Source organism: Lottia gigantea (assembly GCF_000327385.1).
Source record: "Lottia gigantea unplaced genomic scaffold LOTGIsca_41, whole genome shotgun sequence".
NCBI lineage: Eukaryota > Metazoa > Mollusca > Gastropoda > Lottiidae > Lottia > Lottia gigantea.
The window spans coordinates 1,644,210-1,670,839 of NW_008709421.1; the positions used below are offsets into that span (position 1 = coordinate 1,644,210).

Consider the following 26,630-nt stretch of genomic DNA (forward strand, 5'->3'; position numbering starts at 1 on the left):
TACTTATTTTAACATTTAACAAGATAACAAAATAATAATTACACAATATACAATTATTTATATGTAACAGGTATTATGTATACAAGATATACAAAAATACAATGATTAAAATATTGCACTATAAAAAATTAGAAACTAAACATTGAATAAATAACATTATAATCACACTACTTAAATGATGGTAGACACCTGCATGCCTACAGATTTAAAAAGATACAAGTTTTGTTGTAAAATTTTGTCCAGTCTCCAAACCTTAACCATCTGGGGAAACCAGAATGAAAAATCTGACAATACATATTCTAGGTCAACATATAAGGAATACAGGTGTTGTTTGGACACGATGATTCTAAGGGTAACTGATTCTAAGGGTAACGGTAACCGTAAGCTTACTCTGGTCTATAACTAATTTTATACATGATAGTTTGAAATGAGGGATATAACACAAAAAGAAATACATATGCATGCAGTCTATGTTCCATTTCAGGCATATGCGTACGGGCTGAAGGCTTGATGGGGGAGCATGCAGGTCTTCCTAAAATTTTTCCATGAATGCTTTCAAGTTTTAGAATTCTATACTAATATAAAAGATTAAGTCGTAACTGGATATGATATAAAATTTTAAAAGAGAAACCTAAAAAACTAAACTATTTTCACCATAAATTTAAAAAATAATAACAATATGACACAAATGTTTTACAAGTTATTTCAATGAAAGATAGGGTGCAAATCTTATTTCCTCAAAAATAAATTAAGATGAAATACATTTTACAACAGATTTTATTGCAAATAAAATATAACTGTATAGTCTTTAATCAACAACTATCATAGTAACCTATGAACTTCCCTTGAAAGACATATTTGATTTAAATAAACAATAGAATTTTTAAATATTTAAAGCTGATATTATTTATTCTGTATTTCTTGTGAAGATAAGAAACTAATAGCTGTTTGTACTGATGTTAAACAATATCCTTCTTCACCCATTATATACCTACAATAAACACAATAAATACATATACAGGACTCTGTTTCTCAAAATATCGTAGATTAACGAACGAGCGTAAACGTTATACCTCAATGATTTGATAACGTCAAAAATAACGTTTCTTCTTCACTTAACGTGTAAGTTTAGTCGTACGGACTTTTGAGAAACGGGGTCCAGGTCTATAAATTATCAGGACTGCTCTGTAAGTTCACTTATCTAATATTCTTTCAGAAAAAGTAATAAAAGTAATAAATGAAATATTTCGAAGTGAGCTGACACCCACTGCTTCACACTCCAGTTTAAGTTAACCAATGAGTAATTTTGATGTAAATATGAATGTAATTATAATTTTAATCTGCTCCTGAAGGATTTTCAGATCAGGCACTAACTACAACTCAATGGAAGAAAACAAATTCTATTATACTGAGAGTATTCATTTGCTTTTTGTCATATCTCTAATCCTTTGAAATGTGGTTTTAGTTACTTACCCTTCATGAATAAATTCTGCCATGGCTTGACATTCTGACAATAATTGGGGCAAACCACTTTTAACAACAACATAGGTTAAAATAGGTAATAAATCATCTGCTCCTCTATAACATAATAAATAACATAACTATAAACAACCTTAATGTAGCAATTACAAAAAAAGCAAAAAAAAAAGCACACCACCAAAATAGAGTAATATTAGGTAAGAAATAATCTTCCCCTCTATAATACCATAAATAACATAACTATAACATAAATAATAACATAGTGAGAAAATATATAAAATTATAAATCATCTGCTCCTTTACATCATAATTAATAATACAAATAGAATTCATGTTACATAGATAGAGAAGACAGAATTGGAAATGCTTCGCATTAACATAATAAATAACATAACTTTACACCAAATAAATATAGCTGGAGATAATTTCGAGTTCCACACAAAGATGCCAGACAATACAGTCAAATTATCATACATGGACCAAATAAATCAACGACCAAATTTATAAGGTTGACTTCCCATTTCACATTATAATACATAAACTAATACTTACACACATGGTGTAGAAGAAATTTCACCATCTTGTATTTGTTTTGTTGTATAAAAATTTTCTACACATTCACATATCAATCTACATACATTAACTGAAATATATATAATATATAATATATATTAATGTGATATCTGCTATATCTTTAGTTATAATAGAAACAACAAAAATGTATGAATTTCAATGAAGATAGCTTGCCAGGCAAGGTAATATACGCCCACTGGCAGCTTTGATTTTGAATAAAAATTAGTAGCAGCACAGTAACAATTACCAGTATTAAATATTCAACCTTCAGTCATACACTTCTTTTGATCTTTTTGGGGTGATACTGAACAATAATGTTTTGTCAAAATCCTGCATGAATCATTGAATGTGTTTTCACGATTGAGATCAATAATTCTTATATAATAATTTTCAATTTTTTGATTTTCAATAGGTTTCATACATGGGTGATAGAGAATTTAACCAAGTTTCCCTCAAGAATATACAGACGGACATGGGTGACTTTCATGTGGTTGTATAAAAATAGTAAATAATAGTGGTCATCTTCATACAAAACTAACATTGATTATAAATATTCAACTAATAATTGGAGATGACAACAACCTTTTTTCTAGAATATATAATACTTCTTTGCACGTGACTTGCAGGTAATTTATATCTGAGCAAAGTCACAGACTTTCAATATAAATATTTCTAACACACTGAGCTCTAATCACTAAGATATTTATGAAAAAAAAGTTTTGTCAAATTCCATCATGAATAATAAATATACATACCAACACATTCCAGTTTACTCAGCATAGTATAATGGTCTTTTAATCTTCTTATTTCATTTATAGCACTTTGGAAAGGTAAAGTACCTTCCACGTCAGAAACTAAGCATAATTTTCTTGACACACCATAAGATTCTGGTAAATCACCTTGTTTAATAGTCATACAATAAGCTAAGGCTGTCTCTTCTGTTTTGTTTGATAGTCTGAAGAGAAAAAAATCAATAAACTTCTAAAAGGTGATATGACATCATTCAAATAATAATTTTCAAAATAATATGACATCTATAAGGAAAAAGAAATTGATGGTATAATAAATGAGTAAAGTGCTTCAGTGATTTGATATCATTGAGAGTTTGATCCCAGCCCCATAAATTGTCTTAATTTCTAAGACAAGATGTACAACCCTACCATGCTAAAATACTACATCAACAAACATACTGAGAAAATAAAGATTAGTGCAAATTTTAATGGTTTCTGCTTATTTTTATTATATCCATATAATGTAGTATGGACCATTGTTGGGAAATTTTTTTTAGGAATAGACTAAACTCGTACTTCATTCCAATAATGCTAACTTTAAGGTGACTATCAATTAGCTTTGAAATATGATTTGGTAAATGACCTTTCCTAAAATGGACAATAGTGGAAATATTGGAAATAGTTAATAATTCTATTGTGTGAAAATTCTAGCAAGACAGTTAATGTTGGCATTATGTTTCTAGAAAAATTGACATTTACACCCACACCAACCTGAATATATTTAACAGATATTTCCAAATTGGTTTGAAAAAGGGTTCTTCAATGGAAGCATAACATTGATCTTGACCTTCTGCACTACCAAGTTCCTCGTATCCTATTGAGAACATTACTAGAAGTTTCTCAAGAGCATGGTGAATGTCTTGAGATACACCTTTCAAATGACGAACATAGGCTTCTTCTGACATTGTTCTCACTCTAGCTATCTCTGACGGACGTCTAAATTTGTATAAATTGTCTCTAAACTTCGAGCTGCTGTCCACATCATTGGATGATAAAACAACATAAGCTTCTGAATCCTGTCTTTGCAAGTTAAATTCTATTTTATCCAATTCTTTATTTCCTGCAAGACTTTCCACATCATTATTATCATCATCAAATAAATCATCCATATTCTCTTCACTATAGCTTTCAAATTCCCGAGACATTGAACGTACACTAGTATAAATCTTTTTGTTATCCATAGATAATTGTTCTGTTAATTTAGCATTTTGGTCTACTGCTGTTTTTAAATCAGTTATAGTTTGTTCAGTGAAGTTTTCTACATTGTTTTTACATTCAATGTTGACAAACTGCTCACTATATTCTCGATTTTTACTATCATTTACAGTGATGTTAACAATATCGCTTACTATACAACTTTCATCATTCTTATCTCTAAGACATTCACTACCCTGTTTATCATTTACACTACTCTGTTTACCATTATCCTTATCCTGATCAAGCTTATCACTATCCTGCTTATCATTATCCTTATCACTATCCTCCTTATCATTATCCTTATCACAATCCTCCTTATCATTTCCATTATTTTTCTTTTTACTATCACAACTTTCTTCTAAAACTGGACGTCTTTTGGGATGAAAACTTTCTGGTAGAGGAACACATATTTCATTCACGGTAGCCATCTTCGTAGAAACTAATGGATACAGCTTTTCATAAATCTTATACTGATACTTCATTAATAGTTTGGTTAATGGATGGTCTTCACATCTGTAAAAATAGAAACCATTAAAATTAACACAACTCGTCAGGCATATATATTTTTTTATTGTTTCGTGTTGACATGGTTGGTTAACTTTGAAACTGCACCAGATCTACACAATCTACCAAATTGACCTGTTACAGAGATAAGTATCATCCACTTCAATTGTCTGCAAACTCATAGTTTTCATGCTAACAAGAGCTGTTTAGAGTTGGAGAGCGGTCTTTAAAAGCAATGACCAGGATTATGTGCTTTTCATCTTCTGACACCATTTTAGACAGTCAGTAGTGAGTTGGATTGCTATCTTCAAGGGTTCCAATTGTCCTTGAGTAAGTCTGAGTTTTCACCTCCTGTTACCAGTAAGTTTTGTCAAATGGTTCAGATTTATTTCTATATTTTTTTTGGTTAAAAGTTTTGCACAAGGTATGCAATGTCAAATGATGGCTCCTGACAAAATTGGTTTTCAAAATTTCTATTAATTTCGGACTGGCAGACCAAAAGACATGGATAAAAATTGGATAAATGCTTAAGATTCTAGTGCATTTATGAGTTAATCTGATACAGAAATATGAACATATGAAATAGATGCCGAAAAAATATATGTGAAAAGAAAAATCAGTTTTCAAGATGGGACATAATAAGACATTTTTGTCTACACATTTACTAGTAGTTAAAATAAGGTATCCATATATATTCCAATAGATATCAAAGTTATAAAATCAATCTTACCGTAAAATCTGTGTAACTAACTGACTGATAACTACCTGGTCTTTTGGTGAATTAGATAACTTTATTCTCCATTCCAATAACCATTTCTACAATATCAAATTAAACCATTATATGTGAAGCAAATTTTGTAAGAAAAAAATGTAATTTTAAGCCTTACTTTTTTAAAACATTTTTCTCCTGAAATGAATGGAGTTTTATTTTCCTGCACCTTGTGGGCTAATGAAGATGGGCAATGTCATGCAGGGTGCAATGAGGGAAATTTTGCTTAATGTACACAGCCTGTTGCACATGGGGTTTATTGTCCCATCCATGTCAGCCCCTTTTACCTGAATCACTGACAGGGGGAAAAATCTGAAGGTATTATCTCAACATATGCTGGGATTGAACCCAGGACGTTCAGGTTAGCAAAGCGTCTAACTTACAGAGCCACCAGAGCTTCCTTTTCTCCCGAGAGCATATTATTTCATGCCCTATGCAATCAGGATTGCTTATTTTCATGATAGCTTGACAGAAAAGGTACATATACCCACTACAGCAGCTAAGAAGAAGCAAAACCCTCTCAACTATCTCAATAAACAAAATTTCAAACTTAAACTTATACCAAACCTCATCCCAACTGTTTGAAAACTTAAATCTCTTTGGTTTTAATACTCCAGTTAAACCTTTCAATGAAGCATTGTCAATTAACACTTAAACTGGAGGGTGTTTGATTAATGTGCTTAAGTTTACACCAAAATATACACATAATTAATAAGCTTATCTATTGCTCTGTGACTCATCTCAATACACCCTAACACTAAAATATGAAACTCAAGAAGTTCTTAGCTATATGATTATCACAGAAAAATAAGGAAAACTCTGCAGGAATATTGTAAAAAATATAGTTACAATAGTTTTTAGAACATATTACAGGTTCTTTTTTATTCAATTCTAATCTTGCAAAAATATCCTTGTTATTCACTTAATTCATCTTATTTATTATCATTAATATCTTTTCATTTAGTGATTTTCATTTAAAATTTACCTTTATCAATAGCTGTTTTATTCATTATATATAAATCATATTCATTTATCTAATTCAATGCTTTTACATATCTCTCCATTTATGCAATATATCTTTCATTACAGTCAAACAAGCTATAATGGAACCGGTGATTCAGCGTCAATCTTCATTATTTTAAAGAAATTCATTTAAAAAGTTTTTAAGTTTAATTTTACTAATACCTGTTATTTATTCATTTCAAATCAAATTCAATTAGTTTCTGGGCTGTGTCTTTTTTTTTTTTTTTGATCAAATTCAAATCAAAATATTTTTTTTGAAAATCATTTATTTCATATATGTCCATTCACACTAGACTTCATCTTCATAAAGAATACAGACTATACAATATATTAAGTAGAAATATTAAAACAGAACTTCATAAAACATATTGTTGTTACTCTGAGTATTAAGTATATTATTAACTACCTTTTGACAGATAGTTTCAACAAATATGATAAAGTAACAATAGAATCACACTTACTGCTTGTTGCTCATACTCCAAAATTTTCTTATAGATTTGTCTTTGTTCTTGTTCTTCTTCAGACATACCAATAGGTGACATAAACCTCCTACAATAAACCAAAATTCACGTCTTTATATTGACTGACTTTTACCGCCTCAATCTGTCCACACAATAGTTTATTGTTAGTCGTATAAAACATGTCGTGTGGTCAGCGTTGCTATTGATTTCTTTTTCATTGTTTCAATTGATTTGAATGATATCTTTAGTTACTGCTTTATTATCAGTTTAAATAACCTTCCAGTTGTCAAATGTTGTTAAGAACTAAGATTAAATACATTGATACTTTTGACTCCAATTTGAATCTTTTGATTTATTTATTTTTTATTTTTCAGAAAAGATTCCCAAAAGGCAATTATAGAAAACTATATATCAAAAATAACAAAAACGTAACAAATATTGTAAATATCTATTTTGAAATAAAACAAAAATGTTTTTTTTCTAAACTGAATCAGTTTTAGCTCAAATACCACTTTGTAAAGCGCAACCTCAAAACATAATAACATTGAGATTCTTGAAAATTCTTTCTCATTGAACACAAACTCACTGTAAAGTCTTTTAAGAATTTCCTCATTAAGCATGAATTATCCTTGTTTGATACAAACTTTAGGCTAAAAATGCTTGAAAGAAAAAGTTTCTTACTCTTCTTTGACAAAATGGTCAGATATTTCAAAATATACTTGTAACCAAACATTCTAAACAATGTTAAACAATTTAACATGACTTTAAACTTTTGAGAAAAAATCTGAAAATCTCACCTGGCAGCCTGTTCATCCAACCTTCTCTGTGTTTCTTTCATCTTTTCAGATAACTGATTTATATTAAGGTATATATATAATAAATATCAATGTCCAAATCATGTTTAACCTACATTATATGATGATAGTATCTATCACATTATACATGCTTTTGTCTTCATGATTGTCTTTACTTCTAACCTGGGTTTATAAGATTATTTGCATGAATCTAGATATTTTGCTCTATAATTGCAATTGCAAAAAAACAAATTTGAAAAAAAAAACCAATTTGATATTTGGAAATTTTGTCTCATTTATGTTCATCTATGTGTACTCAGTAGATGTATGTTCTAAATTAATGTAGATTAGGTCCAAATACTTTAAGAATAATATGATATATAAAAAATATATAATAAATACAGAGGCAAATCTTTCTTAGACTAAGGTATATGTAAGAATTTTAAATAAGGACTATGGATATGATTTCTGTTTATTTGTACATAGTGTAGAAAGTTTCAATAATTCATACTGTTATATTTGCTGCATTTCTCACATATTTGATACTTTATTCTAACGATTCAATTTTCTTTTGGCCATTTGTAAAATTCAGAAAAAAGTGATGAAATATTTAAATTCACATCATATTCTGTCAAGCTGTGAAAATTAAAAAAGCAACAACCATACTTCATACTTCCTTGAGTGGCATTTAGTAATTGGATATGAATAACTGGACACAATTATATGGATAACAACAATACTTAAATAACTTGCAACGTTTCGACGATGATGCTTTCGTCTTTATCAAGTAGTGATATTACCTTCCATTGAAATATCACATGAAATATAATCTAAACTGAAACAGTGGGGATATTTGGACTGTCATTCAGGTCTACCTGATTATTCATATGTACTATACTAACATTTGATTTGAGAAGACAGTTGATTAAGACAGATATAACCAGTGTCCACCACACCCTACATATAGTTGACCTTTGACTGACTTTATCCTAATTACATCTTATATATTCATGATGTCCAACAATTTTCTTGACGTATAGGCACATACTTTGATTTAGACATTTTTAAATTTGGGATATTGTGGTTGGAAATTCTAGGAAATAAAGAGTGTTCATATTAAATCATAATAATCAAAATAATAGCCTTAACATGTACCTTACAATACCAAGATATATTTTCATATACAAAGGATACAGCTCTTTCTTGTGCATTAGCAATGGCCAAGTTCTCAGCCAGTTTTCTTTGTACAGTCAAACTCTGAATAAGAAAGAAAATAAATATTTAAGATTTGACTTTAGTCTCCAACTTTAACTTCCAAAATGGGTCTATTCCCTGAAAGTAGAAAGATATGGGGGGTATAGTGAGTTGGATGCTTGTTTATGTCATAATCATCACTATTTAAAAATTATATTCATCTTCTTAATTATTTGAAATAAAGGAAAACAAATTTTACCATTTTTTTCCCTTCATAATCGTTTTTTAAAGGTTTTTTATTGTTGTAAATGCTTCTGATGTAAGTTATCAAAATACTGAAAATTTTAAATAGATCACTGTCATCGGAATATTAATTTTGAATAAAATGATATATCCTATACATACCAATCTCTATGTTTATACTATCAGAATTCATTGATCAGCTTTAAATAGCTATAAAATACTGATGTAATAACCAAACCTACTATAATTATTATATAATCTGATTACAACCCTGGTATGATGAAATTGCCTATTTATATGCTTTAGGTGTGACTGTAATGACTTTAGATTATGATTAGTTTTTACAAGTTCTGCCTATTTGGCATCATAATTAGAAGAATTATAACCAGAAATACTTAACTAAATGTGTATGTAATTAAGATTTGAAAACTTGTTTTTATTACATTGAAAAGTTTTAAGGCCGGTTGATACTCCGCTAAGCCAATGAGCAAAGCGCAGGTTTTTCTTTGCACAAGCGTTGCAAGCTTCAAAACTCAGTTATGAAGCAAAGTTTGACCTTCGCTGTACATTCACAAGTTCATTTTCATGGTTGACAAAGGAGTAGGGTGTGGTCCTACTTTTTCTCTTCACTTTGGTCTTTGCAATCAATGAAAGACAGGCGAAACAAACTGACATTGACAGATTTGTCTTGAAATCCTGAAGCTCAGCGATGCATAGCCAATCAAAGCTTTGCTTCGCTCTTTCTCTTAGCGGAGTATTAACTGGCCTTTTGGAGCTCGTAAACAGTTGTTGACTTTATAACATACCTTATAATCAATTGAAATATTTCTGTGTATCGACAATGGCAATGATATCAAATTCTTAGTTTATCAACCAAAGGAATTTTCAACATTTTGTCACAAAATTTTGTGATGGTCTGTCTAACTATCTTACCAGATGTCTTCAATACATGGAATGGTTAATACATGGAATGGTAGATAGCGTGATATTCCCAAGTTCACGTTTATTCCTTTTTGACAAGAGAGAAGAATGTTTGATTGACTCAGTAGACGAATCTGAGATTGTGGTCAAGAATGGTTATCAATAGTGACGAGAGAATCCTTCTACACAGCAATGGGGTCTACAACAACAACAAGATAGCTTGCCAGGCAAGGTAACATACACCCACTACAAGCTGTCAGAAAATCAACAGTTTTTAGTGACTTAAATATGAATTTTACTATTTTAAAAATAATTATGTATCATATTTATTCCAAAATTATTTTTTAAAATCAAATAGTAATAACCCATAAGCCCTTCATCGAAAAAAATCAAATTTATACTTTCTCAAATCAATATTAATGATCACACCAAATTTCATCAAAATCAGATGAAGACGGTTGTTTCTTTTGAGCTCATAAACCAATTTTGACCCTTGATGTCAAGGGCCATAACTCACAAACTTTTCATTGAATTATTGTCAATTTGAATCAGTCCAATATCAATATACATGATCACACTAAGATTCATTACAATCAAACAGTAGTCTCTATTGTGTTCACAAACAAACAAACACGTTTTTCCAAAGTCAAGGGCAATAATCAAAAAACGTCCATCAAAAATCATCAAATTCTGACTTGTCCAAGATCTGATCAATATAAATCATCTCACAAAATGTCATTAATCACGGTTAAAACTGTAGTCTCTATTGTGTTCACAAATAATTGTTGACACATTTTTACTAAGTCAATTATTATAACTAAAAAACTGTTCATCAAAAATCATCTTATTCAAACTTGACCTAGATCTCATAAATATAAATCTTCACACAAAATTTCATTAAGATCGAATGTAGTCTCTATATAGCGCTCAAGAACAGCGTTTTTACTAAATCAGGGCAATAATTCGAAAAACGTTCGTCAAAAAATTGTCAATTTCAAATCAGTCCAAGATCTTATGAATATAAATCATCACACTAAATTCCATTAAAATCAAATGAAAACTGTAGTCTCTATTGAGTTCACAAAAAGGTTTTTTTTAGTCAAGTGCAATAACTCAAATAATGTTCATCAAAAACTCTACAAATTCGAACTTGACCAAGTTCTCATGAATATAAATCATCATACCAAATTTCTGTGCACTTTGAGACCCCTCAGCACTTTGACAAAAGTATAGAAGTGTTGTGTCAGAAACTAGATAGTCGTGGTAAATGTATCCGGTTTTGTATCATCTTTGCCATGTCATTCACAAAGCTAACGGTGACCTTATCAGTGTGTGAGCCAATTTTTTATTGCAGGTACAGCACAGTTAAGATGCCTTTCAGGTATGACATGGCTATTCTAAGTTCTTGATACGAACAGTTTACCAAGATCTGCTGTAAAAACTGTTGTTCCATATATCAGGTTAGAGGATTGTTTGTTAGAACTCATTAAGCATGGTGGGATCGTCATGAGATCACTGATGGACGCCCATACCAAACCCATAGATCTTATAAGTTTGAACCTTCCTGACAGACGCCATAGCCGTCATTGGAACGAATTATTGTTGCAAAGTTCATTAGCTGCTATTAATGTTTTGCTAAACTGTTATTTTGGATGTCAGGTTTTTAAAAGTGGTTTGGACTGCTAATCCTTTGGTTTTATATTTGCAGTATGTGAGTCAAGTTTTTAATTTTCCAGCATTTTCCTCACCTGTCACCTGACTTAGTATTTTGAGTCACCCACAGTGTAGTGGGGTATAACAAAAGCTAGACCTCAAATTTAAAGTACTCTGAAAGGTATTAGGTAGATACAAACGCTTTGAATAGCTTGATAGCATCTGTAGCCTTTAGAAGAATGGAAGAGTCTTCACATTAATTGTAGTAGTCTAATTATCGTTAACCTAAATTAATCTCACACATTACCTCTACTATTCTTGTAAATTTTAACAGAATTCCTCGTGTTCATAAGAACATACAAATGAAGTTAGCTGATCATGTCAAATTGCTGATGATCTATATTTTGACACCCTTAATAAAGTCACATGATGTCAAAATCATATGACATTTTGTCAACAAGTGATGAACTTCGAAATGGCGTATTGTTACCATTACAAGAGAAAAATAACATTAAAGTTTCAAAATATTAATAATTTGATAGAGTAAGCCTAAAAAAAAGAACTGTACCTTCACTATCTTGTTAAATAACAAGTATATGTTTATATTCACAAATACCATTTTGAACACAAAATATTAGTAATGTTCACAACTCAAACTCATAGTAACTGTATTTTCATTTTATTCCATATACAAGACTATTTTTTTTTTAATCTCTATATAATATATTAGTATTCCATAAAGCCCTCCAATAAACTGTTCTCTTCAATCTGCTTTCTTTTGAATAAATATCCATTCCAAGTTGCTAATCACTTTCATAAATCCAAATTTAACATTAAAGAATTTTAAAGATTGGATATAAAGTGTGTCAGAATTGCTTCCTTTTATCTATCAATCAGTGTTATATTTTAACTATATTATTAGTGTTTAATTACATAATAACTGGGCTTGGTTTCTCATCAATGACATTAATAGTAGCTTATACCTTTAATCCTTTTCAAATTGTATCTTGTAAATCAACACTAAAATTTGCAGTGATCACAAATTAATCAGTTTGAACATATCTATGGGATATACCTAATTAACAGGTGTTTTTGAAGTGGAATTATATAAATACATTTTGCTTTAACTTCTTAAAATACTAGTTTATGTTATGTCGTGTACTGGCCTGGGGAAAAGACTCTTTGTATAAAATATTGTAATGGAGATGCAACCATTATCACTATTGTGATTAAAACAAATTGGTACTGTTTTGATATAAACCTGTCAAATATGACATGCTAGGTATAAGCAAGGTTTTCTACAATACTATTAACTGTTAGAATAACAATACATTGCTGTAGTATCTGATCAGAATTGTTCTGGTAACAATAGTATTAGCAGTTGAAGCCATGAAACTGTATCTGAACTAACAATTGCTTCATTCTGACTTCTATGACTCTATTCCAGCCCCTGATAGATTTATCAAATGGTATAATAAACAAACAATACATAAAATTTATCTCAAAGTTTCTTAACACTTTTAAAAAATTTAACAAGTTTCACTGCAGAAACATCAGAGAACATCTTTCCCCTTCTTTTCTCACATTCCTTCTTTTTTTTTTTCAGTTTTCCAACAGTTATTAGATAACCAAACCAAGACAAACCAAACCAAAGCAAACCAACAAACTACCATCCGACTACCAATCAACAAGAGTTACCATGATCAGAACGAGTTTGGAAGAATGAAGGAGATCGAGTAACTCACGCCACACCAACCAGGGTCGAGTTTCACCGCCATGTCATTCGACCCGACCAGATCTAACGAAGAATCAACAACCAAACCAACAACACAGAATCATCCAATTTGAACCAATCCAACTACCAACTACTACGACTACCAATGACTACCTAGTTTACGATATCAGCATCCGCTGGAAGCGAATGTTAACTTGTCATCTACCAAACAACCATGTAATTTAGCATTTTCCAAAGAGGAATTTTGTGAATTTATTTATATCCATTCTTCAGTTCACATATACATAGAAGTGTCGTCAGCAAACAGGCAAACTGAGGACTTGATATCATTCCTTTTCTCATTTATGATGAATAAAAGTATCCAATACAATGTATTTTATGGTTTACTATGCACTGTCTGTTTTGTAATTTGTTGGTTGAATGTTTTGTGTTTGGGTATTTTGATCAATACATTTTTGGTTAAATTATCATTATATCTACTTACCAAATTGGCAGCCATTGGATTATTCTTACTCATAGTTGCTAATCTTGCTTTATATGCTCTCATCAATGACTGATTTTGACGGTAAGCTATTTCTGTTGGTGATAAATTTCTGAAAAAATACAAGTTAAGGCACATTTAAAAAGGTTAAAGTACAACAATGTAACAATGATGTGTTGCAGTAGGTCAAACACATTAAGAAACTGATGTCTTAATTCAAGAGCAAACAAAATCAATGAGAAATACTAATGAGTCAAAAAGACCAAAGTGAGGGAGGGAGGGATATTCATACATAAATACATTTTATAGTAATAAGCTTCAGTGATTTTAATAGACACATTGTAAATTAGAAATAATATGATTACATTCACTTAAAAAATAATAAAAATGAGGAATTCTTTGACATTTATTGTTAAAAAATAATCACTGAGATACTAGGGATAACTAATGATGTCTCTTACAATTTCTATTTAAATTGTAAACCTAAAAAATGGCAGAAAAAAAATACAGATTGGATCCAATATTTCAATTATATAATCCAATTCAATATTCATTTAACAAGAAAAAAGAGGATTATATAATCATCTCACCAACTGTTAGTTCTTTAGAAATCTCAAATAAATAATGAAGGAAGAGTTATGTTTGAAATCAATTCATTGTCGAATTGGTTGCTCCTTTCTGATGTGATTTCAAAATCAAAGACAGAACTCCCAATCAGAATCAAATTTCACAAACCAACACAACGTTAGAAAACAATTTCTTCAAAAGGTTATGAAAGCTGGCTCAAATCCTATAGAAATCACAATGCTGAAAACAATTCTATATCCCAAAAACTACGATTCAATTTCTGGATGGATTCCAGATGTCACTAATCGAGAAGTTTTAAAAGAACCGGTATGAAATGTTCCTAATGATGCAGATGAAGCTAGAATGAGACTTATTGCTCGAAACACAATAGAAAGAACAGGACGAGCAGTTAACCATAGATTTTAAACAAGAGTATTTCAGTACAACAATATAATAGAGGATGGTAGTTGGGGTAATTACGTAAATTGGAAATTATATCCATTATTCGGTCTGTTGGAACACAGAAAGGTTTCCATAGCATTACTATATAAAATTCATCTACAAAGAGAAATCAACGATGATAAGATATTCTTTGGAGAGAATAATTCAAATTCAAAATTAGAAATAACGAATCTCCAACTTTACATACCCGTAATAACACCATCAATTGAAGTAAAAACGAATACATTCACCAAGTTGACTAAAGATATTAAAATAGCTTTTCTTCGTCGTAACACGGTAGGTAGCATGACTTTGGAGAATCCACCACTTGGCCAATCATCAATACTGTTAAACCAGCAGGATATTTAATGGTTGATTTCAAGAACTTACCAGACTCTCAAACGAATAACAATAATATCTTTAGAGTAGCAATGAACCAAACTCAAGATCCTTTAATCCACCTCAGTTTGAATATGTAGATTTTGCACTTAATCATCCAATCTTCTGTTTTGAACTATCAGCTCATCAAGAAGATCTTTTCAAAACAGGAGTAAATATGAATATTCATATCGAAAAAATACAAGAAGTAAACGATTACTGTTTGTTTTTGGAAGAAGCAAAATATTTAATTAAAATATCAGATAGAAGAATTGAAAAAATATCCCCTTAAAAATGAAACCAGATACTTAAGTGAAAAAGATAGCCCACCAGCAGCTGAATGCAAGTACAAATCATTGTTTGAGCCAAGTGTGAACAGACGGACAGTTGACAATATGCTTCCATACTACGTGTGGGCATATAAAATCAAAAGAATCCATAAAAAAATTGTTGTCTTAAGAGTAAGCAAAAGTTACAGATCATCACGAACATCAATAGGGATCATCTTCATAATGACATTGACCTAAAAATAAAAATCAAAAGGATCTGTAAAGAACTGTAGCCTGTAGAGTGAGCACAAGCCAAATGTGAACGGCCCGACGGATCACAAGGGTGATTACATTATAACCGAAGCTGTAGACTACATTCAGTTTGCCATTACGTCACTATCAGAATCTATAGTCTATATCAGATAAGCTATTAACGATTAGCGCCGCTTGCCGTCATAAATTCAATGCATACAATTATGAAGACAGATGGCGCTGTTTGATATTCGAGAAATGTATTTGGTGAAATGTTAAGCAACATTTGTTGGGCATGATTTATATTTAAAAATTTTTAACCGAAGAAATGTAAAGAGACACGTGTTTTAAATTTAGCTTTAATAGTAAAAATAAGTAGAATTATGCTTATACAAATTTTACTTGACAAATTATTGATTTAGAGAACAAATTTTGATTTTTATGAACTAATAATCATTTTGTGAAATTTTTTTGTCAAAAATGACCAACAAATGAAGGCGTGGGATATAAGCATAACGGGCTAAGGATTAAGGACTATTAAAATTGGGTTGTTCGGTCTTCCATAGATACAGACTTGGAAAGAATTTACACGAACGCAAAGGAATTAGATGGATTAAAAGAAAAGAATCCATCTTTCAATTCAATCTTACGAAAAATTTAAATGATCTGAACTTGTCTAAAGTTGATAGTAACCAATAGTCTTTGACGACTGTGATGCACCAAACTATTTAGATTTCGATTCTCTATATATCTACACAACAACACCGGAGGTAACAAATAAGAAAGTTGGTTATGCGCATGCGCACAACAAAAATTCGACATTTTCATCAAATTTAGAATTGGATTATACACATTACATACCAAGTTTGAAGAAATTCGGATAAGAAATAAGAAAGTGGGTCAATTAAGCCATAGACATGGTTCCAGGGTGCTTCAGTAAGTTCAATTTAACCTTTTAATCCACCACAGAACATCCTTGTATGGCAAACTTGACATAGTGCATTTATGACCGAAATTGGGGAGAATGTTACTTTAGCGACATATCAAACTCAGGAATTTTATCTATACTGACATCTAATTAACCAACTTAAATATGATACCACAATGTTAAACGAATGGAGTTTCAAAATATTCATGTTACATAGACATCTTATATATCACTGGAAAGCTCAGAATCTCTACATTACAAAATCGAAAGAATTATTGCTATATCTCTATTAGGCTTTGGGATCCAGTACTGGAAAGGTTCAAGTGGACCATTTTGAAACCCCTGTAAAATCCAAAATAGTGCTTTGACCCCAAAGGTCAAAAGATTAACATCATAGTTAACAAGAAGGTCAAGGTGATGGATATATGCCTTCAAAAAAAAACATCCAGTCGTACACAAAAAGCCAAACCGAAAATGGAAATTCAGGCTTCTAGACGACCTAAATAAACATTCAATGTATCCTTTGACACCAAATTTTTGCAAATCAGATAGACCATGGACTGTCTGTACTTATATTTTCACTTCGCTAATTTTAAGGGGATTAAAAAATTTCAAGCTAAGTTTTTGATTTTGCAATGCTAAAGCCAAGAATCCATGTTCCCAAGCTGAAATTCTGCCAGTTTGCATCAGGTGCCGAAAATATGGAACTTAAATATATTCGCATGACCTGTTCACCTCTAATCTAATTATCAGACCGATATCAAACTAATCAAATGCCGTTATTCTGATATATAACTCTGGCTGGTTGACTTTTTCTAGTTCGGTGAGGTCAACTTTCTGTAAACAATCTGACTGACAAAATGAAGTGTTCATGCAAAAGTTATTCAATTTTCGGAATTTTGCAAAAGTTATTCAATTTTCGGAATTTTGTTGGACAAGAGCCATATCTTTTGCAAAGAATGCATTTATCTGGGAAAAGGGAAATACAGAAAGATGTATTTGCAGGTAAGGAAATAAAACTGGATTTCATACACGACATCGGTTTGTTGACATATTTGCTTTGGACGCTCGTAATTTTTTTCTATAAAAAGTTCACATATATAGCCAAAAGTAAGGTAGAGTCAATATCCTCGTATTAGGCTTACTCAAAATTGTGGTGTCTGCGTTATGCCAACTTTTTCTTTTTGTAGAGATCGTGCTTGCATTACTGCATGTGTGTTAAATGAAAGTATTTGAATTATCTCCAAGTTTAGCATTTTTGAATGTTGAGTGTATTTTTGTTATTAGCTTTGTCTAACAGTTTTTTTAACTGATTTATAACATCTGGGGAGACTGCACCATATATTCAACAAATCCTGAATATATTTCATAGCTTATTAAAGTTCTAGATTTGTATAGAAATCAAATCAAAATGTGTATCTTTAAAAGCTGAAATATGGAGTTGTGGCACTTTCTGAAAATGGGAACATGGATTTTTAGTTAGCTATAACATACAGGAATAGATTCTAGGTGAGAAAAAATAATCTCCAGGTGGTGCTCCAAAAAGTCGTTTTTAAGCACATTTGAGAGGCACAGTCCATGGCCTAAGATAACAAATGGCTTACGAATAGGAATTTTCCCGAAATGAGGCAAACCAATATGGCTGCATAACTTTCACTTCCTGTATGTATTTTTTCAGATCAAAAGGTTTGTATCAAATATACTAATATTATACATGCTATTTTTGACATAACCCAGAAGTACTAACATCGAAACCAGAAGTGATGCAAAATTTTTTAGTGTATAGAATTATTTATTTTTGCTGGCGGTCAACAACATATAAGATCAAATCGATCCATCAAAAATCAGACGAAATGGATTTCGATTTAATTTCAGCAAAAAAAGTATGAAACGAATATTTGAAAATCGAAAATTTTCAACTGCTATCATGTGTCCTTTGTATTAAGAATTACAAGAAAGGAAACCTGAGCAAATTCGGTCGATAAATACGCCCTCTAATGTCCATTTACCTTATGTTGCTAACGTTCCATCATGTCGCTCAGAAAATTTTCCTTTTTACATTCATACTGTGATTAGCCACAAGTCTGAACTTCTTTTTGAACTGAAGTATATATATTTGTTACAGCATAAAATTTAAAAATGTTCTTTGTCTTAATCGATTAATTCATATGTTGGATGTGATGTGCTATTTACTTTATCTAAAATAAATATTTCAGTAACCAACATAACCCTTCTCGAATTTTCTTTTATATTTGAAAATACGAACACAATCTCCAACTTTAACCTTTTTCTTATGTCTATATTTTTTTATTTCATTTTCAAAATGATTAAGGTTAGAAGAAAACTTTATATCTGGATTTTGACTAGCTTCTATTGGAGAAACTTATTGTATTCCGATACCGTAGTGGGTAAAATCTTTAACTATTTTTGAGACTTTAGTTCTGTGAATTTTTTAAACAGTTTTGATATAAGTTTCCTGTTACTTACTACAGCTTTTTCCCTCGTTATGAGTGCTGTAAATTTCATACCCGAGTAATTTTACATTTCTGTTATAAAAATCTTTTCCTGCATCAACCCATAATTTCTGTGGTTTTCTACCAGATTGTTTCATGATCGTTTCAAACGCATGTTTGACTGATAATCCTATTTTGTTTTCTAGAGGAATAACCCAATCATATCTTGTATATAAATGTATTTCAGTTAAACAATATTTATATCCTTTTTCAATATTTTCAATTGGTATATTAATTAAATCAGCTGACCATATTTCATCTTTGTCAAATATTTTAACTTTTAAATAATGTTTGTTTTTTCTAAATTCTTTATGAATTTCATCTGCTAATCCCATACCCAATTTCATCTTTGCTTTTAACATTTTTATAATCAGTGCTCTTTGCATTTTCTCTTAAAATTTTGGATTTGGAATATTTTTAAGTTCGTGTATCATTTGTTTGTTTGACCAGTATAATTATGACCTGGAAGATGTTTTTCTCCAGAATATTTAGCCAATGAAAAACCAGGAAGAGAACCTAATGATTTTTAAATATCTGAATCAAAATAACTTTGTGCAATTATCAGACATTCTTTATCCTATAACTTTAAAACCTTTTCCTTGTTTTTCTAAAGCTTATTTTACTATTCTCATGTTTCTTAGTTCTCTTATTTGTTGTAACTCTTTCAACTTTTTCACAGCATCGCTTATACTAATTCCTGCTTTAGCAACAGAACCTAGAGCTTACGCTTCAAAAGAAATAAGAGATTTGTTGTTTGAAATAAAGCTAGCTACTTTTGGAACTAGAGAAGATAGTGATGAGATGAAACCATCTCCTGAATAATCAGTTTTGAATTTTTCTTGTTCATGCTTTAAAATTCATTATATGCCTTTTTTTTTAATGGGTTATTGTGGATTCGACGCATTGAATTTAAAAAGAATATGATGTATTTGTAGATTTTTTTTTTTCTTCTTTGATGCAGTGTTAATGCAATGTATTTGTAGTTTATCTTTATAGATTTGTAGTTTATATTTATAGATTTGATGTTTTTGTAGTTTATATATGATGTATTGAATTTAAAAGAGCATTAATATGATGTATTTGTAGGTTTATCTTTATAGAATTGATGTATTAACAATATGTCAAATCTGAAAAGACTATAACTACTTTTCTCTTATGGTATTTTTGTCAATTGCTACATATCAATGTTAACTAGGGTGGGTTTTAAAAGCCAACCGCCTACCGCTGCCAACCGGCATATCCGAATGAAAAAAAGGCGCTAAAATGATCATAGATTTTCATACTACAAAACGAAACTATTCAATTTGACAGAATTTTTGTTGACGTCAATATTATGGAATCAAAATCATTTTAAAAATGAAACGAAACAAATTAATATTTCTTTTCTTGCTTTGAGATAGGTTTGTTTTATAATATGCTTCAATGGACTTACCTGGTTTATTAATTTTACAACAGAATCTCTCAATAGGTATAATCCAATAAATCTTAAAAAGTATCAAACTGAGATGCACATTTTTTTAACACCAGCACTGGTAATTGGTACTAAAAATGACACAACTAGGTCATGTGCGTTCTCGTAGGCGAAAAACACTTGCTCATAATCATCGGGTCATGTAGGCTAGACTTTTTACATCCGACAGGTGAACGCAACAGGGTTTTCGTCAATTTCATCACTATTATACATAGTATGACATGAGAACAAATGAAAAAAGTATTCTTTTGAGGCTACCAAATTTTTTATCTTTAGCCTTAAAGGTTTGTATTTCAGTTATCATCTTCCTGAAATCAGAATACTTCGGATTGCCATGCTTATAATAAGTTTGCCTCATGACATGACAATCACCAATATTTTCACAGCTTTCGCCGCAACTTTTTCGATCAACCAACCGTCATCACCATGTGGTCTCGTTCCACCATCTCTTTCTTTAAAGGTTCTATAAATAGACACCTGATTTTTCCAAGTACTGGAAGTGTTCTTCCAGTCTTGGTGAAGATCTTTATATCGATGATTCTGTTAGATTAACAGGAGGAACATTCGCAGAATTAGTATAGTCTACGTCAAGGATTAATTTTGAAAAAATTCTTATAGGTGGAAGAAAGATTCCTTGGCCTTGATGCTCCATGTTCCCGACGACAGTAAAAAGTTAAGGGAAGTAACTCTGAAACAAACGACCTTGTTCAGTCGTTGTGATCATTAAAAAAAATCTAGAGGTTTTTGTACATTTTATTGTGTGTCCCATTTTATTTTTAAAAGAGATTATTGCTATTTTAAACACGAATTGAATCAGAAAATGTGAAGGAAAATATCTCAAAGCAAAAAAAGAAATATTAATTTGTTTCGTTTCATTTTTAAAATAATTTTGATTCCATAATATTGACGTCAACAAAAATTCCGTCAAATAGTTTCGTTTTGTAGTATGAAAATCTACGATCCTTAAATTTAACAATGCTCATTTTAGCGCCTTTTTTTCACTATGGTATGCCGGTTGGCAGCGGTAGGTGGTTGGCTTTTAAAACCCACCCATGTTAACTGTAGGTAATGACTTTCTGAATTCCCATGATACCTTTAAGCTGAATATCCCAGAAACTACAAGTCACTCAAAGAAATGCCAAAATAAACTTCAGGACAAAGAAAGTAGCAGTTGGTAATATAATTGTTGTCTTTGAAACAAACCTTTTTAATGAGAATGAACTACTGGATGGTTGTATGTGTAATGGAGGTACAGGAGCAGCAAATCGACTAATTCCACCAGATTTCTCTAATTCATTCCCATTCTTAATCTCAGCTTCATTATCTGAATATAAATAAAATCAAACATTCTTGATTAATCCAAAATATCTGAAAATATGAAAGAGTAGATTTCATAGAAAAATTTACAATTTTTTGAAAAAATTCCAAGAGCATAAAATATACAATTATGCGAAGATGGAAACAAGATAGGACAAGTGCCAGTGGCTATTTACAAAAAAGAGTGTAGTATAACATACACAATGTTTTAAATGTTTTACGAAGTATGGCGGAAACTACCGACTCACTTGCAGTTTTTGATGGCCAGTATTCAACACTATACTAAAAGAAGCATATATTTTATCAAAATGAATATTTACGTTTTAAACATTCTGGTATGTTTTTTAATATGTTAAAACAATACATAGAGCAGAAATTCACAATTCATTCATGTGGCACTTTAAATTGTTTTAGCAAAACATCATCAACTCTAACTATTCAGTAAATAATATACACAACTTGATCACCTTTGACTAATATCTTATATTGGCATATAATCATTATCAAACTATCTACTAACATACTAAGTTTCATCAAGATCGGATAGAAACTGCAGCCTCCAAATTGTGTCATTCATCTGTTTATTACTAAATTTGAAGTTGACTGCTATCTCAGCAGTGCATATATGCAAGATAGAAGTTCACATTTCCATGTGATCTTGAATAGTGAAATAGCAATTTTCATTCAACTTTGATTGAAAGTATCAGGCCATTAAAGTGAATATTAAGGAAGATAGCTTGCGAGGCAAGGTAACTGGCAGCTGTCAGAAATGATAAAACAGTCTTTAGTGACTAAAGTACAAATTTTATTAGTTTGAATTGAATTATATATATACATGCCAGTATTTTATGCTGAGTAATTCTACAAAATTTTTTAAAATCAATATCAATAACCCAATTACAACAAACAATTAAATCACACTGCTCTGACAAGAGCAAAAAACAACTTTTGACGCTTGTCAATGGCAATAACTCAAAAAACGTTCATAAAAAATATCCCAAGTTAGATCTTGTCTGAGATCTTGTCAATTCCAATGATCACACCAAGTTTCATCAAAATTGGTTGAAAACTTCTATTGTGCTCACGAACAAATTTTGACACGTTTTTACGAAGTCAAGGGCAATAACTCAAAAACCGTTCATCGAAAATGCGTCAAGTTAGAAGTTGTCCGAGATCTTATCAATTCCAATGATCACACCCAGTTTCATCAGAAACGGTTGAAAACTGTAGCTTCAATCCTGCTCACAAACTATTTTTAACAATTTTGAAGCATTTGTACAAATTCAAGGGCAATAACTCAAAAACATTTCATCGAAAATGAGTCAAGTTAGTCCGAGATCTTATCAATTCCAATGATCACTCCAAGTTTCATCAGAATTGATTGAAAACTGTAGCTTCAATCCTGCTCACAAACTATTTTTAACAAATTTTGACGCGTTTTTACAAAGTCAAGGGCAATAACTCAAAAACCGTTCATCAAAAATGTGTCAAATTAGAACTTGTCTGAGATCTTATCAATTAAAAGCATCACAACAAGTTTTATCAAAATCAGATAAAAACTGCAGTCTCTATAGTGCTCACAAGAAATGTTGACGGACGGACGGACGGACCGACAGACAGGGGTGACGGCAATATACGACCACATATTCATGTGGGCGTATAAAAAGCGTCTCGATTCACAAACGGCAACTGCACTCCTTATTTGGCATATATGGGCAGGATCCAATATCTTTCTAATTGGAATCACCACATTATAGAAATATTCCACAATTCAAAAAAAATTTCATACTTACTAAATTCATGAAATAATGTAGATATTCTATCCATACATTGTTTACCCAACATAATCTGTTTCTCAACATATGCTGTCACCAACACCTTATCTCCTAAAATCCAACAGTAATATAGATATATTGATATTGATATAGAGCTGATATGTCAAAAGTTACCACCAACAAAACATTTTCTGTTCTTCAAGATATACCTTTATCCACCTGTGCTGGAGCAAATCTTAGAAAGTTTAGATGTTTTAAAAAAAGAAAATACGTTCGGTATTTTTTCAATTATTTAAGAGAACTTATATATCAAAGATATGCTGTGTTAATTAGTTGCAAATACATCATTAGCTTCTGGTGTGATTGATGTTTAATGTGAGCTACCTTTCGTTCAATATTTTGATCAAACATACTAGAATTTCATCTTTTGATCAATCATACTAGAATTACATCTTTTGATCAATCATGCTTGAAATTCATCTTTCGTTCAGTCATACTTGAATTTCATATTGCCACATCCTGAATCTAAGGAAACCAAACTACTATCACTGACTATTTTCAGAAGTAATTTGTTGTATTGTTATTGAAATGTAATAAAATAAAATCTGGGTTCTTCACGATGTAATAACCCTATAAAGTACACGTCTTTCACATGTTGCATACATATATGTGACACTTGGCAGGTGTCCAAATAGGAAGGGACATAACTCTATTGAGGCATGGCATGTTTCAAATATCCGGAAATTCATTGAACCACATGATTTTAATGTCAACAGAAGTGTGCAGATAAACACTCCACTGTATATTACATAATGTAATCATGACATAAGTAAACTTACCATTACTTCGAACATTCTGTAGCAAATTACTAGCTATACTCAAAATACACTCTACATACTGTATATAGGCTGCCTGAAATTACAAGAGTAGAGTAAAAAATGACCAAAAACATGCATTTTCGTTGAAATCAGACATACTACGGCTTTACAAGATAAAAACAAAAACATACTAGGTTTCTGAAACTTCAGTTTTTTACGTTTCAGTTTGATTAAGCTTTCACATCAAATACACTATTTACTTCAGCAAAAGGATGGTCATGAAAAGTCTAAATAAACTGGAATTAATATTGCAGAGAGGAGCAGTTGTTTACCATGTAAAGATCTCCCTTTTTTATGATACATCACTCATTGTTCTTAAATATTCATACTGCTCAATGTGTCAAGCATTCTTTACTTAAGCTTTTTGTCTGAATGTAGACATATTTAAAGTAATGTAGAAAGATAGCTTGCCAGGCAAGGTAATATACGCCCACTGGCAGCTTGATTTTGAATAAAAATATTTAGCAGTATAGTAACAATTACCAGTATGAAATATTCAACCTTCAGTTATACACTTCTTTTGAACTCTATAATACTGAATAACATTGAGTATGAGTTTTTGCCCTTGTTCTTGAAAACGTGTTCAAGCAAATGAAAACTCTAGAAGACCAATATTCAATCTTCAGCACTGTACTGAATAACAAAACCAAGTTTTGTCAAAATCTGACAAGAATCATGCCTTTTAGTGTTTAAGAGCTAAAATTTGAAAGTGTTTTCAAGAATGAAGTCAATAACTACTATGAAACATTTTTTGATTTTTTAGATTTTCGATAGAGTTCATCCATGGGTGATAATAAACAATTTGACCAAGTTTCGTCTAAATCTGTTAAGAATTGAGCTTTCTAGAATGTTTACGAGCTAAAAATTGAACATGTTCTCAAGAACATGGGCAATAACTCATACTAAATATTTTTCTGATTTTCGATAGGGTGTATCCTTGGGTGATAACGACCACTCACACCAAGTTTCGTCAACATCCGTCCAGAATTGTGCCTTCTAAAGTGTTCACAAGCTAAACTTGAACGCATTTTCAAGAACAAGGGCAGTAACTCATACTAATCATTTTTCAATTTTTCTGATTTTCAATAGGCCTTATCCTTAAGCGATAAACACTCATGCCAAGTTTCATCAAAATCAGCCAAGAATTGTGCCTTCTAGAGTGTTTACGAGCTAAAAATTCAACGCGTTTTCAAGAACAAGGGCAATAACTCATACTAAATATTTTTCGATTCTTCTGATTTTCAATACGGTTCATCTGTGGGTGATTACAGACACTCATGCCAAGTTTCGTCAAAATCTGTCAAGAATTGTCCCTTCTAGAGTGTTTACAAGCTAAAAATTGAACACGTTTTCAAGAACAAGGGCAATAACTTATACTAAATATTTTTGATTCTTCTGATTTTCATTAGGTTTCATCCTTGGGTGATTACGAACACCCACACCAAGATTTGTCAAAATCTGTCAAGAATTGTGTCTTGTAGAGTGTTTCGAGGAATTGTGGACAGACATGGGTGACGGTAATTTCATGTGGGCATATAAAAAGGAGCACACAAATTTAATTGTTTAAAGAATACAATTAGAATTTCAAACCTTAGGGTTTAGGGTCATGCCTATACAGATAAGTGAAGGAAACAAGATCATTGAATTTGATATAGCCTGTATCAGATCAGTTTGAATTTTGCTGATGAACAGTGTTTGAGCTGTTGAAATTGACTTAAAATACTTCAAAGTTTGCCTGTGAATTGGTCAGGGACAGTTTTGATCATATCTTTATTAAACATGGTAGGCTTGGGGTTTTGTGATCAATGGATAATTTCATATATTTATTTTTTCACTTTTTTTTTTTTTTAATTTCTTTATAAATTGTATAAATTAATATTTGTTCCAAAAATAATATATATTTTTTTCAATTATAGATTGGAAGTGAAGGGCCAGTATTGATACCTACCTGGTGGTTTTGTTCATCATCTAATTTTAAAGCTTCTCCAATTCCTCTCATAACCTTCATAAAAGACTGCTCCAT

General features: G+C 30.9%; 1 protein-coding gene across 1 annotated transcript; it reads right to left on the reverse strand.

The window, feature by feature from the left end:
- Positions 1-886: 886 nt before the first annotated feature.
- LOTGIDRAFT_233615 (hypothetical protein) lies at positions 887-26,630 on the reverse strand (the record flags this gene model as incomplete). The annotated part of the gene is made up of 14 exons (XM_009060263.1): positions 887-991; positions 1,474-1,578; positions 2,032-2,122; positions 2,808-3,007; positions 3,555-4,553; positions 5,275-5,360; positions 6,798-6,885; positions 7,595-7,647; positions 8,747-8,848; positions 13,822-13,930; positions 21,841-21,961; positions 23,748-23,840; positions 24,569-24,641; positions 26,556-26,630. 14 exons carry the CDS (start codon positions 26,628-26,630, stop codon positions 904-906), a joined length of 2,283 nt encoding a protein of 760 aa, XP_009058511.1. The 3' UTR covers positions 887-903.